This window comes from Zingiber officinale, chromosome 8B (genome assembly GCF_018446385.1).
Source record: "Zingiber officinale cultivar Zhangliang chromosome 8B, Zo_v1.1, whole genome shotgun sequence".
NCBI classification, from domain to species: domain Eukaryota; kingdom Viridiplantae; phylum Streptophyta; class Magnoliopsida; order Zingiberales; family Zingiberaceae; genus Zingiber; species Zingiber officinale.
In genome coordinates, this window is record NC_056001.1 from 576137 (window position 1) to 595400 (window position 19264).

At 42.2% G+C, this 19264-nt stretch overlaps 1 protein-coding gene across 3 annotated transcripts; it reads left to right on the forward strand.

Moving 5' to 3' along the window:
* Nucleotides 1-13251: 13251 nt before the first annotated feature.
* Nucleotides 13252-18559, forward strand: LOC122017457 (protein LONGIFOLIA 1-like). 3 transcript variants are annotated; one of them, XM_042575078.1, is made up of 7 exons: nucleotides 13252-13550; nucleotides 13660-13891; nucleotides 13961-14145; nucleotides 14313-14380; nucleotides 14464-16287; nucleotides 16853-16988; nucleotides 17615-18559. In XM_042575078.1, exons 2-7 carry the CDS (start codon nucleotides 13851-13853, stop codon nucleotides 18379-18381), a joined length of 3021 nt encoding a protein of 1006 aa, XP_042431012.1. In that variant the 5' UTR covers nucleotides 13252-13550; nucleotides 13660-13850; the 3' UTR covers nucleotides 18382-18559. The 3 variants fall into 3 exon arrangements, with proteins under 3 accessions (XP_042431012.1, XP_042431014.1, XP_042431015.1); XM_042575080.1 differs by having other exon boundaries at nucleotides 17621-18559; XM_042575081.1 differs by lacking the exon at nucleotides 13252-13550 and having other exon boundaries at nucleotides 13967-14145.
* Nucleotides 18560-19264: the final 705 nt, after the last annotated feature.

The window sequence follows — 19264 nt, forward strand, 5'->3', positions numbered from 1 at the left end:
CTAGAGATTCTTGTCAAATAGAGATTACACGATGAAGGATTTGGAGAAATTAAGAAAAAACGAAAAAACATATGTAGTCATATTATTAAATTTAAAATTAATGATTAAAAATATATAATATAAATTTTTTTATATAGTTAATTAAGAAACTCTAAATATAAATGGGTAAAAACTCAAATTACCTTAAAAGCTTTAAATAAATAAAAAATATATATAATTTAACATCTTCCTCAAACTCACAGTCTTATAATTAAAAATATTGAAAGTTTATCAGATAAGAAACGAAAGCGTGAAATAGAATGTGATTTGGTAAACATATCAGCAATATATAGTTTTGAAGGAACAAAAGATAATGTGATGGTGTCAATCTGAAGATGGTGATGAGTAACGTGACAATCAATTTCAATATATTTCATCCATTCATGAAAAATTAAATTACGTGTAATTTGAATATCATTCTGATTATCACAATATAACGGAGTAAATTAATGAAGATAAATACTCATATCCGCAAGCAACCAACGCAATCAAACTATCTTACAAGTAGTTGAGGTCATGGCACGATACTCAGCTTCTGTGAAAAATCTAGAAATAATATTTTGCTTCTTACTCTTCCAAGAAATGAGGGAATCAAGAAAAACACATAAGCCAGTGGTAGATTTACGATCTGTAGGATCACCAGCCTAATCTGCATCAGAGTATGCATGCAGTTCAAAAGATGAAGTTGAAGGAAATAAAAGGCTTTGAAATTGAATGCCCCGAAGATACCTGAGAATACGAAGAACAGCAACCCAATGAACTGTAGTTGGTGCAACGACAAATTGACTAACCACATGAGTAGCATACGTAATATCTAAACGAGTCACAGTGAGATAAACCAAGCTTTCAACAATAGTTCTGTACAAACTAGGATCCGACAAAGGTGAACTATCAGATGGAGAATTTCGAGCATTAGTCTCAATAGGAGTATCAACGACTCTATTATCAGTAAGACGAGTACGCTCAAACAGATAAAATATATACTTTGACTGGGATAAAAGATAACATTTTGGGGAATAAACAACCTCAATGCCCAGAAGTAGCATAGTATACCCAAATCTTTCATAGCAAAACGACGAGCCAACTCAGACATTTAGGGAAACAATTCCATCAGAATTATCACTAGTAATAATCATATTATCAACATATAATGATAAAAGAATACGACTTGCACTCGTACATCTAACAAACAATGTTGAATCATGATTACTAGGATGAAAACCAAGTGAAGTAATCACTGTAGAGAACTTCTCAAACCAAGCACGAGTTATTTGTTTGAGACCATAAAGCGCTTTACGAAGTTTGCAAACTTCACCAGGTTGGTGTGAAATACCAAGAGGAGGTGTCATATAAACTTCTTCATGAAAATCATCATTTGAAAATCATCATTTAGAAATGCATTCTTGATATCCATATGAGGTATTCTCCATTGATCCCATTCGGAAGCTGAGTCAGACGGACCGCCGGATGAGGTGGTGAGAATGTTGACCAAGTCGCGACGTCCAGGAGGGGGGTGTGCTGAGATGGCTTCTGTATTAACCAAGTCTTCAGAAGTCTTCTGACCAACGTTGCCTGCAGCCAGCGACCGGGTCCCCCCGATCCCTGGTACCTCGAGGCTCGAGGCAGATCCAACGGACATATAAGTAACAGGCTAATAATATAATAATGAAATAAATGAGAGGCGAGTACGAAGACGTACCCTGGCCCAGGGGGTGCCCTCGGATGGGACGTTGCTCGAGTTGTCGGGACCTAGAAGAGTAAACGACGCCCAACCAGGATGGAGAGCTGGATCTGACGACGTGGAGTCAGATGCGGCACGAAGTCGGAAGACGAGTTGCAGGTCTAGGGATCATAACGGCACGCAGGTCGGAAGGTACTAGCGGCACACAGGTCAGGTAATAATAACAACACCCGAGTCATGATAAGACATTGGCGCGCAGGCCAAGACACTACACAGACATGAACACAATGCACAAGCCAGATCGACATGAAAGCCGAAACACGATAATGGCACTAAGGCCGGGAACGCAATAGTGGCACATAGGTCAGAGGAATCCGACGACGAGGAATCTACACTGCCTCGGGGCAAATTTTGCACGGGAGTGATTAGCCGGCAATCTCATAACGACAACAAGGTGGACGGAGTCCCCAGAGGGCAGAATGCAGAGAGACGGGCGCCGGTAAGGAGGGAGAGGCAGCAGTTGTGCGCTGGGCCTGCGTGAGACGACGATGAGATCGGACCGCTACTGCTCGTCGTGCCGGTGACAACAGTGAGGGTTGCGGGCAGCGATGGTCGGAGGCGGTAAACGTGCTCCCGCAGGCGCGTGCAACGACAGCAATGTAGTGGTGCTTGGTCGTCCGCGCCTTCAAGGGCGACGGTATGAGTGGAAGGAGTTGACGGATGACCGCCGGTGGCGCTGGTCGCGGGAGGAGAGGAGACGGTCGTCGCCGGCGGCCGTCGCTCGAGGGTGGCAGCGAGCGAGGATGTCAAACAGAAGTTCCCCCAGCGGCAGCGTGTCCTGCGGGAGAAGAGAGGAAGAGGAAGGTTGTGGCTGGCGTTGCGAGGAGGAGGAAGAGGAGATATGGCGTGAGGAAGGCAGCAGCGCGTCGATGTCGGTGACCTTGACAGTGTCGACGTCGATATGCCTAGCAAAAGAAGGATAGAGGAGTGGAGGAGGACAGTGGCTCGCCGGCGGCGAGGTCCTAAAACGAAGAGAAGGAGTTCCCCCTCTCTCTGGTGGCGGCATCCAAAAAACCTCCCACGAATAGTGCTTCCTCCCCTTCTTATGCCCTAAATAGTGAAAGGACCATATTGCCCCTCCCCTTTCTTTTAACTCCCTCTATGCCCCTAAGCCATATCTGTATCGCAAGTCTCTTTCTCAAGTCTAGTCGAAGGAGGCACAAGTCCGACTGACTAGACCAAGCCCAAAACATAATCGCTACCGAGCGCGACATCAGATCGCTGGGCTTGTCTTATCACGTCGAACGAGTAGTTGTGGCGATACCGAGCAAGTGACTCAAATAGTATCGAGCGAGCGATGAGGAATAATGCGAAGCGCATGCTGAGCAAGCGATCGATCAGATGCTGAGGGAGACCGAGCGATGTCGGGAAAACGCTCGAGCGATACTGAGTAGAGTAATCGAAAAGTTATCAACCGAGCGATAGTAAATCGCGACTGGACAATAGAGAGAATGATGGACGAGCAGAGTCGTGAGCGCGATCGAGAAAAATACTGACCGAGCATCCATGAATCGCGATCGAGCAATCGAGAATTACCGACCAGGAAATAGTGAGGATGCCGAGCGAGTCGAAAGATGATGAACAAGCGGTGTCAAGCGCGCGACCGAAAAAATATCGTCCGAGTGACAGTAAATCGCGACTGAGTGATCGAGAATGCCAAGTGAGTCAAAAGACGAGGGCGAGCGGTGTCGAGGGCATGATCGAGCGACAATAAATTACGACCGGGCGATCGAAAAACGTCGACCGAGCAAATAGAGAAAATGCAGGTCGAGTGGAATAAGAACGGGCGAACAATGTCGAGCGTGCAACCGAGGAAATACCGACCAGGCAACAAAGATAATGCCGATCGAGTAGAATGAGAACGGGCAAGCGATGTCGAGCGCACGACCGAGCGTCAATAAATCACGATCAGGCGATCGAAAAATATCGACTGGGCAAATAAAGAAAATGCAGGTCAGGCGGAATAAGAGCAGGCGAACAATGTCGAGCGCGCAACCGGGGAAATACCGACCAGGAAACAAAAATAATGCCGGTTGAGCAGAATGAGAACGGGCGAGCGATGTCGAGAGCGCGATCGAGCGTCAATAAATCATGACCGGGCGATCGAAAAATGTCGACCGGGCAAATAGAGAAAATGCAGGTCGGGTGGAATAAGAATGGGCAAACAATGTTGAGCGCGCAACCGAGGAAATACCGACCAGGAAACAAAGATAATGCCGATCGAGCCGAATAAGAACGGGCGAGCGATGTCGAGCGCGCGACCGAGCGTTAATAAATCACGACCGGACGATCAAAAAATGTCGACCGGGCAAATAGAGAAAATACAGGTCGGGCGGAATAAGAATGGGCGAACAATGTCGAGCACGCAACCGAGGAAATACCGACCAGGAAACAAAGATAATACCGATCGAGCAGAATGAGAACGGGCGAGCGATGTCGAGCGCGCGATCGACAAAATGTCAACCAAGCGGCAGTACCCGCGATCAAGCGACTGAAAAATGTCGACCAAGTAACAGAGAGAACGTCGAGCTGAACCAAAAGGTCGATGACGAACGAGGGCAAAATTCATGAGCAGAGCGAAAGCGGATTCCGTGAACTGCGCGAGCATGGAGCTAACGAGATCGAAGGCGAATGGGAACAAAGCCCTTGAGCTGAGCAGGCACAGAGCTCGTGAATCGAGCAGCAAGTGAGACACGAGTGTCAAGCAATGCAGCAAGTGAGATGAGTGTTGACTGAGCAACAATAGTGAGCGAAACGTGACCGGTGAGTGTCGGGCAGAGCGACGAGCAAAGCATGTGTGATGAGTGCCGGGCAGAGCAGCAAGCGAGGAGTGAGTGCCGACCGAGCAACAGCGATGAGCAAAAACACGAACTGAGAGTGTCGGGCAAAGCGACAAGTGAAGTAAGTGTGATGAGTGCCGGACAGAGCGGCGAGTGAGTGTCGATCGAGAGGTCGTTGGGCGTGAAAGCATTCTCACTTATAACTCGCACTGAGGCGAGAGTCTGGGATACCAACCAGGAGGTTGTTGGGCGTGAAAGCATGCTCACTTATAACTCGCACTTGGGCGAGAGTCTGGGACCCGACTTGGAAGGTCGTTGGACGTGAGAGCATGCTCACTTATAACTCGTACTGGGGCGAGAGTCTGGAACACCGACCTGGAAGGTCGTTGGGCGTGAGAGTATGCTCACTTATAACTCGCACTGAGGCGAGAGTCTGGAACACCGACCTGGAAGGTCGTTGGGCGTGAGAGCATGCTCACTTATAACTCATACTAAGGTGAGAGTCTGGAAGCGTGAGAGCATGCTCACTTATAACTTGCACTGAGGCGAGAGTCTGGAGGCGTGAGAGCATGCTCACTTATAACTCGCACTGGGGTGAGAGTCTGGGACACCAACCGGGCAGGTCATTGGGCGTGAGAGCATGCTCACTTATAACTCGTACTGGGGCGAGAGTCTGGGACCCGATTTGGAAGGTCTTGGGCGTGAGAGCATGAGAGGGGTCGTGGGCTGCCGGCATGCTCAGGAGGCGGAATGGTCAGCGGAGGCCAAAGGCGGCTTCAAGTGTCTCAAGAGAGAGATGAGAGGGGGAGACAATGCATGAGCTCAAAGAAAGAAAGCCCCTGTGACAACGCGTGATCAGTAGTGAAGGTGGCATTCTTGCGCGTGGTGGCGACCTAGCCGACAGTGAGGGTTGCGAGGCAACGGTTGTTGGTGCAATATCCACTGGGTCAGGTTGACTAAGCTTGAGTGGGCTCAAGCTTGAGTCTTGATGTTTGGATTTTAATGTTTGACAATACATGGAGATTGCAGATATACTCGTTCATTTGGGAAGATTGTTGATACAATTCCCCTCTGGTCAAGGTTGACCAGTTAGGTGTGAAGAAGAGTCAAGTAGGTCAAAGAGTTGACTGGATACTTGACTGGAAAAATCCTAACTGAAGGTTAGGCAGTTGGAAAATCATGGTGAGTGAAGCCAGGTGAAAACTCTAGTGAGTGAAGCCAGGTGAAAACTCTAGTGAGTGAAACTAGGTGAAAGTCCTGGTGAGTGAGTCAGGCATATGAGAAATCCTAGTGAGTGAAGTTATGCGAAAGTCCTGGTGAGTGAAGCTAGTCTGATGGAAAGACTTGGTGAGTGAAGTCAAGTACGTGGAAATCCAGGTGGGTCAAGGTTGACCAAACACCTGGTATTGAGAAGTCCAAGTAGGTCAAAGGGTTGACCGGATACTTGGCACAAGGAAATCCATATGGGTCAAGGATGACTGAACATCTGGTGGAAGGAAGTCCAAGTGGGTCAAGGTTGACCGGACATTTGGCACGAGAAGAAAAGTCCAAGTGGATTAAAGGGATTGACCGGACACTTGGTGAAAAAGCCCTAGCAGGTCAAGGTTGATTGGATGCTAGACATAATATTCCGATAAGTCACGGTTGATCGGATGTTGGAATTGGAGACCTTGAACTTGGTTTTAGGCAAGTCAAAGGTCATTCAATCGATCAACTAATCGATTGAACCGAAGTCCAATCGATCAGTTGATTGATTGGATGTGCATTGCGAAGAAAGATGGCCCAATCGATCGGTCGATCGATTGGGAGCTTATGTCGCACGCACAGAGGCTTTCCTAATTGATCAACCGATCGATTGGGGAACTGGAAATCGCATGATAGAGGCTGAATCGATCGGTTGATCGATTCAGTCGATTTCCAGATAGCAGAGAGGCGCTCTGAATCGATAGATTCAAAGCCTCCCTAATCGATTGAGAGTCATTCAATCGATTGGAATCCGACCATTGCACAGGCTATAGCTGTTGGCGAACGCTTTCCTCCGCATTTCTTCGACTCCACATTCAATGATTCTTCTCCACCAAGCTCAGTGACACACGGCAGTTCTTGAAAGGTCTTGGAGTGAAGTGCAGTTGCATTTCCATGCATCAAGAGGCATTCCCAAACAAGAAGAGAGCATAAGTGTTGTAAACCTTGTAACGTTTGTGTTTGTATTTCTTCTTGTTTTGAGTTGTATGCGTGTGTGAGTCATGTACGAAGTTTCTCCACCTCCAGTAGTTATTGAGAAAGAGTATTTTATTAGTGGAGTGAGCGTCGTGTGTGGATCCTTGGATTAGTCACCTCTTCTTGAGGTGGATACCAAGTAACTCTACGTTGTTAACATTAGAGCTTGCTTTGATTGTTTTCCACTGCATATCATCACCAAGAAGCAAGCTACGAGAAGCGCGATGAGCTATTCACACCCCCTCCTCCTCTAGCACATTTCGACCCTAACAGCGGTGGCATGAGGTGGCAGAAGCAGTGGCTAGAGCCGACGAGGCTACTAGTATGAGGGGAGGAGGCGCATGTGAGAGGCGGTAGTAGAAAAAACTGCAAAAGCCCTTTTTCTTAGAAGAGAAAATCTGAAATGTCCAAATTTTCCTCCACATCTACATGGTCTCCTTTTTTATTTACCGCATCAGCATGTAAAATTTAAAAATCTATATTTATTACTGGATACTTATGGATCACAATTAATTTAAAATAATATCCTATTTTATTAATTTTAATTTCTATCCTTTTATTTGAATTTTTTTATTTTTACTATAAGATTAAAATTAAAGTCTATATATTAGAATTTTTTTCCTTTATCTTAAGGTTTAACGTCTATATAAACTCCTGTCTAATTGTGTCTAATTGTATATGAATGGATCACTCAATTATTAATAATTTTTTTTTTCAATAAACGAAGGATGACTTTTCTCCTTAACTTCTCCTCTAGTTTCACCCTCTCATCAGCTCGATTAAACTTTTTTTTGCTTATTTTGATGTAATTTCTTTTTCTATGGGATCAATGATGAATCCATCAACGGGTGTGTTGCTTCTTGCTGGAAAATAAAAAACGAAGCTTTCTTCGTCTTTCGAGTTTCAGAATTCTCATGCTTGCCGGAAATAATAACTCAGTAATGCAATCGTTGAGAAACTCATCGTTGAACTTTGTTATAAAAATAAAACTTCGACAAAACATTATTGCATAAAATTTTAATTGAAACTCAAAGCAAATTATCATTAAGATTCAACTTAGATAAAAAATTTGGAACTAGGTTTATTTTTGGATTTTTTTTTCTAACTGAACATAGGATGTTTATACATCCGAAGAAATTTTGAATCGGATTGCACCAAATTTGGGACGGTCGATTTGATCCTATGAAAATTTTCATTAGCCGCTAGGATAAATATGGAAACATATGCAATGAGTAATCCAAAAGCCTAGCAGTTATATCTAGATGACAACCATGCTTATACATCCAAACAGCCTAGTGAAGATTTAGCACGAGGAGATTTGCATTGCAGATCAAAACTTCTTCAACTGCTCAATTTTGAAATGAGTTGGACTTCGATAGCTTTTATGTGTTTGATTGCAGATTCAGCCAGTAATGGGCCCTTCAAGGAAGCCGAAGAATGTGGTTAAACATCCAACGCATCATTTCCCCTCGGCCCTCTTGCCTACTATCCTGAAATCTACCTCCATTTCCGTTGAGGTCTTGAGGACCTGAAAAAAAGGCCGAGTTCCCCCAGAGTAATGCAGTGCAAATAAAACGACTGTAGGTGGACTTTTATATTTTTTTTATATAATTTTATAAATAACATTGTATGTCGCTTAATTTCCATGAATAGATAACCCACCCAAACTTATCTTCTTTCATCCAACCTGTATGAAACGTGATTTGAGAATTTGATTTGTTGCATCCCAATAATCAAAGTAATCAGGTTTTTTTAAGTTACCTTCTGTTTCAGGTGGTCCTTGAGCTGATCTTCGTGACCTCAATTTCTGCTCCTTGGTTAAATTTCAAGAAAGAGCTGATCTTACGAGTCTCTACCATTTTCTTCAAGTTCTCAAAATGACTGAACGTTTTTATTTGGACTTCATAAAATAAATTCAAGTATATCCGTTAAAATTATCAACAAATATTAGTATAAAATATTAATTCTCACTTAAGGAAGGTATATTCAAAGGACTAAAAATATCAATGTGCACAAGTTGGAGCCTCTCCTTAGATCTCCAGATTTGCATAGAGTCTAATGGTTATTTGTGAAATTTACCGAGTTGATAGATCTCACAAATTTTGTCCTCCTTGATCTTAGGCATATTTATTGTCACCCGTTCTTTTCTCGAGAGACTCGCTAGCAACTAATAATTACAATGTTATAGTCGTCTATGCCACAACTCACTCTCATCCAGTTCGACAACTACAACATTTACTAAAACTTCACCCCAATTCATAGGAAAGCTTATGATCCTGTCCGAAAGTTGAATCAACGGACGCTGGGCACGTGGCGCTCTTCAAGAGGCTAACGTAGATCTCCTGACTGTCCGCACGGGCCTCCGATGAACCTACACAGAAGTCGGGCCGGGAAGGGGTTCCCGGCGACGACCCTCCGACGCTCAAGTCAGGCAAGCAAGTAACGAAGAAGTGGCTCCAAATATCGTAGCATACGTACCTCAGGCGAAGGGTGAGGGCCTTTATATAGGGCTGTGGAGAAGCGAGTGTATACATACCGAGGTGTACACGTGTCCTTCCCCATACCGTAGTGTGGGCTTGTCAGAGGAGCTTACCTGACATCATACTGCTACAGTTTGAGCACGTCTCTGATGGGACAGCGGATCCTTCTGTCATAGGATCTTGAGTATGGCCTGAACATAGAACATGCCCGCTGTCATAAAAAGATGTCCCATCCTTTTCCCCTTACTCCCTGCCGGGCGTCCGGCCGGCCAGCCTCCGCCTTACGTCCGGCCGGACATATATAGTGGTCTACTTGGGAGATTCTCGGTAATATGCTTTGTGGAGACTGTTAGCAGTATGTTATCTTATGTATTCGGCCGAGCTTGCCCTCCGCTCGGCCCTACGATCCTATTCCATGAGCGCCGGGGCCCCGACTCCCTCCGGGGCACCTTTTGCTATTAGTTGGACACCGGTCGGTCGGCCGGGCGGTCAGCCAACCCTTATCCGATCGGCCTATTGATCCAACCTTTTCTCGAGTGTCCGGTCGGTTCATCCCTCTACTATCGACCACCTGGCACTTTGACTTCCACGTGGCGTTGACTCCTCAGAACGGGGGTCCCCTGTTCTTACCGCCGGATCAGCTCATATTCACCATTTTAATAACAATAATCTATTAGGACCGTTGGGCCGGTTAGAAGAGGGGTTGAATAGCCCTACACAAAATAAAATAAAAAAACACTCTTCTCGAACTTAAATAAACACTTGCATAAAGATAGAATAGAAAATGAACAAAAAAGAAAGAGACACCTGAATTTACTTGGTTACAATCGGGGAGGTTGTTAATCCAAGGAAGTGAAATGCACTAACTCTCCTTCAGGCGAAGAAACCTCTTTACAGCAGTGTAAGCACAAAAAACTTGAAACTCCTTGCTCAGCCTATCCCATGCATCTTTTGTTGTTTCACAATCCATAATTCTTGTGAATATTATCTCTGATACAGCTACGTGAATCATGCTGAATGCCTTGTATCTCTTGGCGTTCTCATGGGTATAGAACCACTGCTGCTGCACGATCGGGTTCTCTCTCAACTCAGTAGGAGGTACATCAAACTCTACCGTGCTCTAGAGGCTGACACTTTTCAAAAATGTTTTCATCTTCATCGACCACATGACATAATTTTGATCATCGAAGATGGTGCTCTGGCTGTGACGCTTGTCATGTTGGAAGTGTTTAGGTCGTATGATACTTTAGGTTTCAAGGTTGTTGGGACTCTGGTACCACTTATTGAAAAGAACAGATGTTGAGGTTAAGTGTTTAGGAGGTTAGAGAGAAAGGAGAGAACAAAATATACTAAGTTACAATTACAACTTTCTATTGAAACTCATGAATTAAACTTGTCAATTACAAGCACCCTCATCTGGTATTTATACTAGGTTATTAGAAGCTGAAAAGTTTATCATCATTATGAATATTTAATGATGGTAGATCAAGAGGCTACAAAATAAATTCCAAAACATAAAGATCCTTTATTGCTTTCATAAAAGTGTTTTATTGCTTTTTGTAACTCTTGGTGCATTTATCATTTTGCTAGCTTTGCTCGATATCTTGACATCTCGGTGTCTCGGCTAGTGTAATAAGCTGGACTAGTCATTCAATTCTTTATAATTAGTTCCATTGAACATGTCGTGAGACATTTTTTACTGCACCTTGATATTACCTGCAACATTATATATTTGCACAATTAATTTATTTCACATTGGCATAGTACACTCGAACTATCAGATTGCTTCATATCTGCTCCACTCACACCACAATCTTCAATTATTCAGTGCTAATGAAAGATGAAGTTTCATGAATACACATATAGCTGGCCAAAGGGCCACAAAACTGCATCACACATGATCTCCCATGCATGGTTCACAGGGAAAATAAAATAAATAATACGCCAATTCAATGCCATGACAAATTATTATCTCCTGGAGCAATGCTTGGCAGATTAAATAGACTGAGTGGACGTTGATACTTGGTACTGGGTCCTGCCGTGCCATATAATTGTCAGCCCACCATAAGATCATGTGATCATGCATCCCTCCTCCTTATCCTCCTTTTCATAACATCCATCTGTCAGCATCAACTTTGCCCATACCTCATGTATGTGGGTTTAATTTGTATTATATATACTCTGCATAGCTACGATCGCTAGCTATAGGAATAGCCGAATATCATCTGTATATCCATGAGCTAAGCATACCGTGCACACTGTCGTGGATAGGTGAGAATGGATCACCTTGCAGAAATATAATGAGTAGTTATGATTGGGGTTTTTCTCTTTTTCTTTTTTAAAGAAATCAGCTCTCTTTGTTTTATACAAAATAAATTCTTTATTGTCCATGTTTAAATGATGTTTTTGTTTAGTAGAAAGATGAAATAGTGGTACTATTGTGAGATTCCACACTTAAAAAGGCACCTCTGTGCCTAGTTCTATGAGCAAGCACATAGAACGCAAATGCTTCTCACTTTAATAGTACTGTATGATGTGGTAGTCTCATGTTGAACCGATGAAACATTTGTAAAGGTGCAGTGGCAGTGAACCTTCACTCGCAAACCCAGAAAACATGCAGAATTATTAAAAGAAGTGAAGCATTTCGGAAGCATATGCAGCTAGCTGCAACATTCATGCATGAGCTGTGCCTTCTGACTTCTTGTTGTATGATCAGATTTATTAGGCTACTGCATTTTTTGATAGCCACTGGAGCTCGTGAAAGTTAAAACACTGATGTGATATTATTTAATGATGGCTCCTATGCATCCCGTCCAGGTCCAAACAAAACCTTCTAAATCCCCCAAATACAATGAACTCTGAACCCTGTGTTTATTCATGCATTTTCTCTTTGGATTAATTGTTAAATTGAGAGTATCAATTTGATGTTTCAATGAATCCATTAACTTTATGGCCACATTAGTACATCGATTTTCGAAGAACAAAGTGTTTTTTCCAATATGAGTGATATTTTTATTCATTAAAATTTTTGAAAGAGGTATGTGACATTTAAAGTTTTGTTAAATATTAAAGTTGGTGGTGGGAGGATTCACTAGAACACTAAAAGTTCACGATAAATGTAGAAATTATTCCTTGTCTATATTGGAAAACTCAGTTAGCAGCTGTCTCAGTCTTCCGTTTCTTCTGGGGATTAATACAAGGTATTTGTTGATGGGCAATTCCCTCATCATCAGAACAAGATGCAACTGCTGGTGTCCTTTTCCCATCCATGTTGTTGGAGAACAGCTTGGTGTCTAGGGTTCTTGTGGCAATGTGGTCCCCGAAACGCTTGCTGTTATACAATCCTTGCATGAAATGGAACAACTTCATGTTCTTGCAATTAATCCGGATCATTAATTGTCAGGCAAATTGAAGACCCACCATTTTGATGTCTGCCCCATTCAAAGCTAGCTACAAGGTTAATTAATGTGTTTCCTAACCCACTTTTCCAGTTGAACTGAACATCTAAAAACCTACACTGATCTCGATTTAATCAGTCGATTTAGTCTGTTTTTCATAGAATTGCATGACGATGGCTAAATTAAGGTTTTGCTACAGCTGCTAAATGGCAGTAGCCACATTTGCTAAGCCTGGGAGGCAACTTCTTCCATGCAATGCCAATGCGCTAGCTGCTTAATTAATTGTCGTCCCAATAACTTCCCTTCTCATTTATTACTTTATTATTAGCATTAATATTGGCACAATTATGGTTGTGAGCAAGTGTAAGCTCTGAGATTCCTCTGCCACATGACATGATTGCGGATTGCCCACCACCAATCACAAAATTTTACTGTTTCCTTTTTTTTCAGATTAGACTCCTCCTCCTCTTCCTCTTCCCTTTTAATTTAATTTGTATTATGGTTCGTAATGCGAGTCTTATTGATAGACAGATGATGGTTACATGTCAATGAGAAAAGTTGCAAGGAGGAAGAACACACAAGGTTTGCATGATGAGAGGCACATGGGAGATGAGTGAGGACCAGAGGGCTTGGTGTCCCACTCACATCTGTCAAAGGAGGATATGCACCAAATTCCCATTCCAATAAGGAATTAACTAAAAGAACAATCCATTCCATTCAATTCCAAGTTCATCCCCCCATTGGAATCTTTCACCATCCTTGGGATCGCAAAACCCCACATCCATGCCTTGCTAGTTTCCTCCCGTCTGAACTCCCCCTGCCTCTGACACCTTTCTTACACACATTGCTTCTCTAGTCGATAACAACAAAAGGAAATTGGAGCTACAGGAAGGCAATAAGTTTTTTTTAAAATTTTTTTTTGTTTCTATTATGTTGAAGTTGCTTCCTTTTCTGTATTTTTTTTTTGTTTTTCTTCTCCTCATGTGCCTTTCTCATTGAAGGTGTACCTGCCCGTTTTCTTTGGTGTGGTTGGTAGTCCAGCCAGGGAGGGAAGTTTTGGAGAGAAGCTGAGTTCGGTTGGGGACTGGAAATTGGAAAAGGAATCTCTTTTAGCTAGGTGTATAGTATCATTCTAATGCAGTGGGACTGCTTTGGTAGAAGTAGCATTAGTGGCACTGATGGTGAAGGGTGAATGCTGGCATGTTTGTCAGGAAATATTGTAGAACAAAGGAGGTAAGTATTTTGCTAAACCCTGATCTAATTTCTGGCCCGAGTGTTCTGGTTCTACTTCGGATTTTGTAGTTGCAGGAAGAGAAATATGTCAGCAAAGTTTCTGCAAGCATTTGCTGCTGATCATGACAATCCAGAGTTGCAGAGGCAAATAGGGTGCATGACTGGACTCTTCCAAATGTTCGACCGGCAGCAAATTCTCACTGGGAGGCGTTTGAATGTTAGTAGTGGCCACAACCACAAAACTCTCCCTTCCGGTAACATTTTTTCCCTTCCATTCCATTGTTTGATGCAGTTTGTTTCAAAAACTATCCCATTTTTTTTATTGATATTTAATGGTTTAAATGTGGAGGATTATCACCTGTCTTCTGAATAAATAAGATTCAGAATTTGAAGTTTGCTCTCTATTATTCTACTTGTGTAGGAAATGCTCTTCCAGGCAGAAACTCAGTTGGTTCCGAGAGAAATGGATGTCCTCCCCAAGTTGTTCTGGCAAGATTCCAACTGATTCCTAGTAAAGATCTGTTTACTATATTTTACTTGTTTGTCGTAACCGTTTGTGTTTTTCCTTTTAGGAGAGAAATTCAAGCAAGAGACTGAGTGAGAATCAAAGAACTTCAATGGAGTCATCGAGAACTTCAGTTTCTTCTTCATCTTGTTCATCATTTTCTTCTCTAGACTGTAACAAGTCTTCTCAAATGTATATAGATGGGTCTACAAAGGGTCAATCCGATTACCAGTCTCTGAATTTTCGAGATGTCGTGAAGGACTCTATACACAAAGATCAAATGCATATGAAGAACCATGTGTCGAAACAAAAAGACTCTGCGAGTCCTGTTCAGCTGTTGAAGTCGATGGATATATTGAATTCCACCGGATTCGATGGGAAACCGAAAATGAATGTTGATCTCGGTGAATCACTCCGGGTCCTAGCGAAGCTCAATCAATCTTCCCAATATTTTTCAGAAGCTAATGAAGCACCAAGGAGATCATACGAAGGGAAAAAGTCTTCTTCCAGATTTTCGTATGATGGAAGAGCCGCACACCTTGCTCTGGATTCCCAAGAAAGCAGCAAATTCTCACCCAAGGACCGCACTCCGAGGAGTTCTAACTCTGATCTAAAACCTCACTCGGGTATGAAACAAGTTGATCAGTGCACCATTGATCGTCGATCTTACAGGACCATGGAACGTCAGCAAGAACTGGGAAATTGTAAAAGCCCTCCTAGCATAGTCGCTAAGCTCATGGGCTTAGAAGCAATGCCCAGCTTGAGCCAAGATCGACAGGTTTCGGATGATAAAAGCATTAACAAAAGCTTTAGCACATTCAACACCCACCAGAAACCAAGCTTTCCTTTTGAGAAAACCACAACCACAAAAGATGACAAAGAGGAACATGCTCCTTGGAGGCACCGTAAAAATATTCGTGTTCCCCAAAAGATGAGATTTGGTGTCCGTGAATCTCACTCAAAGCAGCAAGCAGAGTCTGTTTATAGTGAGATAGAGAAAAGGTTGAAAGATCTTGAGTTTCAACAATCCAACAGGGACCTCCGAGCTCTGAAGCACATATTGGATGCTATGCATGCAAAGGGACTATTAGAGAATGATAAAGTTGAACATCATCCTTCCAGAATTTCCATTCACACTACTTCACCTGGAAATGATCAGTGTTTAGGTTCCACAAATGACCAAAATGTGGTTTTTGGATCACCAATAGTCATCATGAAGCCTTCAAGATCTTTTAGCAGGTCTGATATATCACCATCTTCCTTCATTCCTTTCAATAGCTTACCAGAACTACAAGGGTCACAGATAAGAGTTCATGATGACCGAAAGATGGATTCTCTTAACACCAAAATTTGCCAAGACAAAGCTCTCAAGTCGATTGACAGACAACCTACTAGTCAATATCTTCAGTCCAGATACAAGAAATGTGCACAAGAAGATAATGACACACACAAACGTTGTGCAAGTATGTTTCAGGCCTCACCTAGGCCTCAGAGAGGAATTAGAGAAGATAACAGAAGTCTGGCAAAATCATCGAGTGCTCTCGGCTCTAGATTACAGCACAGCCAGCTTGAAGAAGAAAAATATTCTTCTACCCCACGTCCCTCGACTCAATCTGATGCGGTTCCAAAACAGACTGCTAATATATATTCTTCAGAATCAGTGTCTCCTAGAGTCAGGCTCAGAATAAAACCAGCCCAAGCACAGCGAAATGATGATCAACTGAGTGACCCTAGTAGTGGGACAGGAAGTCTAACTCAACAAGTTGATGAAAAGTCAGATGCAGAAGTAACAAGCTCCAACCGCTCTGTTGAACTTCGCTTTTCTTCTCAGGGTAAAAGGAATCCATCTGGAAGAGCTGCTAAAAGTGCTTCATCAACCTTGAAACACAAGGTAAGTCTGTCCCTAGATTTAATACCATTTTCAAGATTAGAGAATTGCGGGAAAAAACTTAATTTTTTCTTACAGTAAATGAGCCACTTCATCTGCAAATGCTCCCAGTTGTGCTTGTTTTTAAGTATTATAATAATATCTGAAAGAAGAGGAGCCAAAGTGTTGTACAGAAGGAACTAAAACCACTTGTTCAGTAGGATTTGTCCTTCGCTCCTTTTGCTATTATTGATGATTTCAGTCTTGAATGTTGGTTCCTATCAACATTTGCCACGGAACCTAGCTAAAGATTGTGGCTAAGTTCAAAAAACTATTTTAAACGAACTCAATAATTTGCAACATTGAATACTGTTAATTATCCTGTAATCATTGTTATTGTAAAGTTTAAATGTCTAAAATTAGAATCTAGCTAATAGATTTATCCTGTCTTTTTCCGAGGAAACAAAGATATGAGAGATCATTAACTAGCAAGAAGCTTCAGAATCAACATTGTTATTTTTTATTGGACATTGCTTATGTGACTATAACACTGATTATTCTTGTGTATCATCGGTTCATACTTCTGAAGAAATCACATATTTCAAGAGATGCTGCTGGTCCAGCAACAGTGGCCCCTGAGAAACCAAATCCAATCACTGTCTTTGATCCCTCAGTCTGCCATGATGAGCTGCCTCCTGTGAGAATATCTTCTAATGCATCCAAAGGTACATGTAAAGCAGTTTGCTTTATTATTTCAACAATAGAAGTTGGTAGTCTGTATAACAATTATCCTAAATATGATACAACCTATTTCATGATTTCAATCTGACATGGAGAGCATGTGGGTGTCTTCTTAAAATTCTTATCATATGAAAATGTCTCAAATGATGAAAACATAATGTAGTCAAGATCAATTAGTTGATACTAGTCTTTTAGCTCCCATGGTATCTTTACTGCTAGTCAAACTCCAATCATAATTCAAAATTCTAGCTAATAATGCAGTAGTTGCAAATTTCAACAAGTTTGTAAAAAGAATGATGCCCTTATTTAACTCTTCCAATATTATAGAAATAAAGACAAACCAACCAACAACTTGTTTTTATATGCTTATGTAGCCTCAGCAAAACACAACTTGTAAGCATAAACATATTTTCTGCTATTTCAATGGGGAAGTAACTTTAGAAATTTATTTCTAGATTGTCATTTTCTTATTTTGAAGGGAAATCATAGAAGAAAAGGTGATTAAAGACTATAAAAGCATTTTAAGCTCATAACTTCATGCATCAAATACTAGATTAACATTTAACCATAGGAATGATACCAACATGTGAAATAACCTAACCTTTTTCAGTAACAGACAATACGATTCAAGATTTAGGTGTTTGTTGCAATGCAACCGGCAAGCATGATGCTCCATCATCCAATTTAACATCCAGATTGAATCAGAAAAAGTTTTCAAAAGTTGAAGACCTGGTTCAGAAGCTGAGGCAGCTAAGTCCAAACCCTGAAGAAGCTGTGGCAACTGACCATGTTGCATTGTTGTGTGAAAACCAGAACCCTGACCATCGATATGTTTCTGAGATACTCATAACTTCTGGCCTTCTCATGTTAGATCTAACATCCAGGTCCAAGAGCATGCCTGTCCAGTTACAGTCTTCTGGCCACCCAATAAACCCTGACTTGTTCTTCGTCTTAGAACAAACAAAGGCTGTAAAAGAAAATATCAATCAGCTCAAGGTTAATCCAGAAAAGATTCACCGGAAGCTGATATTCAATTTGGTGAACGAACTTCTAATTCAGAAGTTGAAGTTGGCAAGCTCAGGCCCTCTGCCCAACCAACTTATTCAAGCTAGATGTGGCAGGCTTCCTGGCGGACAAAACTTGCTGACAGAGCTGTGTTCAGATATTGAACACCTCAAAGCTGAGAGCTTCACTACAGACAGCCACGGCAATGGTTATGCTGAGCTATCAGAAGATTGGCTTTACTCTGATGTTGAATTACAGATGGTAGTCCTAGAGGTGGAGAGGTCAATATTCAGAGATTTGATAGACGAAGTTCTTGGTGGGGAAGGTGCATTTGGTTTTCAAGAAAAGACAAGTAGGAAACAAAGAGCTTGATGCTAAGCAAGCATACCACAATCTTCTGTATTCTGTATCCCTTCCAAGCAGACGTTACCTAGCAAATTCAAGCCATTATAATGCTTGTTAAAAGTTTCCTTTTTGTTGTAACTTGCAAGTACGCATCACATGGATATTGTTGCAACTATTACGGTGATGATGGATGTTTCTGTAACGTTGGATGTAATAAATATAAATATATATACTTTTTCCAACAGTGCGGTTTTTTTTTTTCCCTTTTGTTTTGCATCCGTAGTTCATTTACGTTCCATGTTTTTTATTTTTTGCTTCCTTATTTTTGGGATTACAAACCTTTAATTTATTTGTTGTGAGTATGGTTATTGTTGGATCACATACCTTTTAATTTTAAAGCACTATTACACCAAATCCACCGCTCAAGCATGTCTTCCCTCGTATCTTAACCATCTACACTAATGACTAATAATCATTGTGGCAAAAAGACGAATACGTTCGTCCCCAGCGCCCCCGCCAACCTGTCCCAAGGCCAACACGGAGGAGGTAAATCACGGACGACTACTAATCTTTGGAATAGTGACTAGTACATAAGGAAGATATTTACCTCGACTTTATCGAAATTCGAACCTCAGACCTCATTGTGACAACACCTCATATATTAGTCACTAGACCCATCCGAGGGAACATGACTAATAATCATGTGGCAAAAAGGCGATTCGCTCGCCCCCAGCGCCCCCGTCAACCCGTCCCTAGACCAACACGGAGGAGGTAAATCACGGATGACTACTAGCCATTAATGCAAATGGCCAAGACATAAGGGAGGTTATGCTAAGTCACGCCGAGTTTCAACCCCAAGACCTCATATGATAATATCCCATGTCTTAACCATCGCACCGTCCCGAGAGGA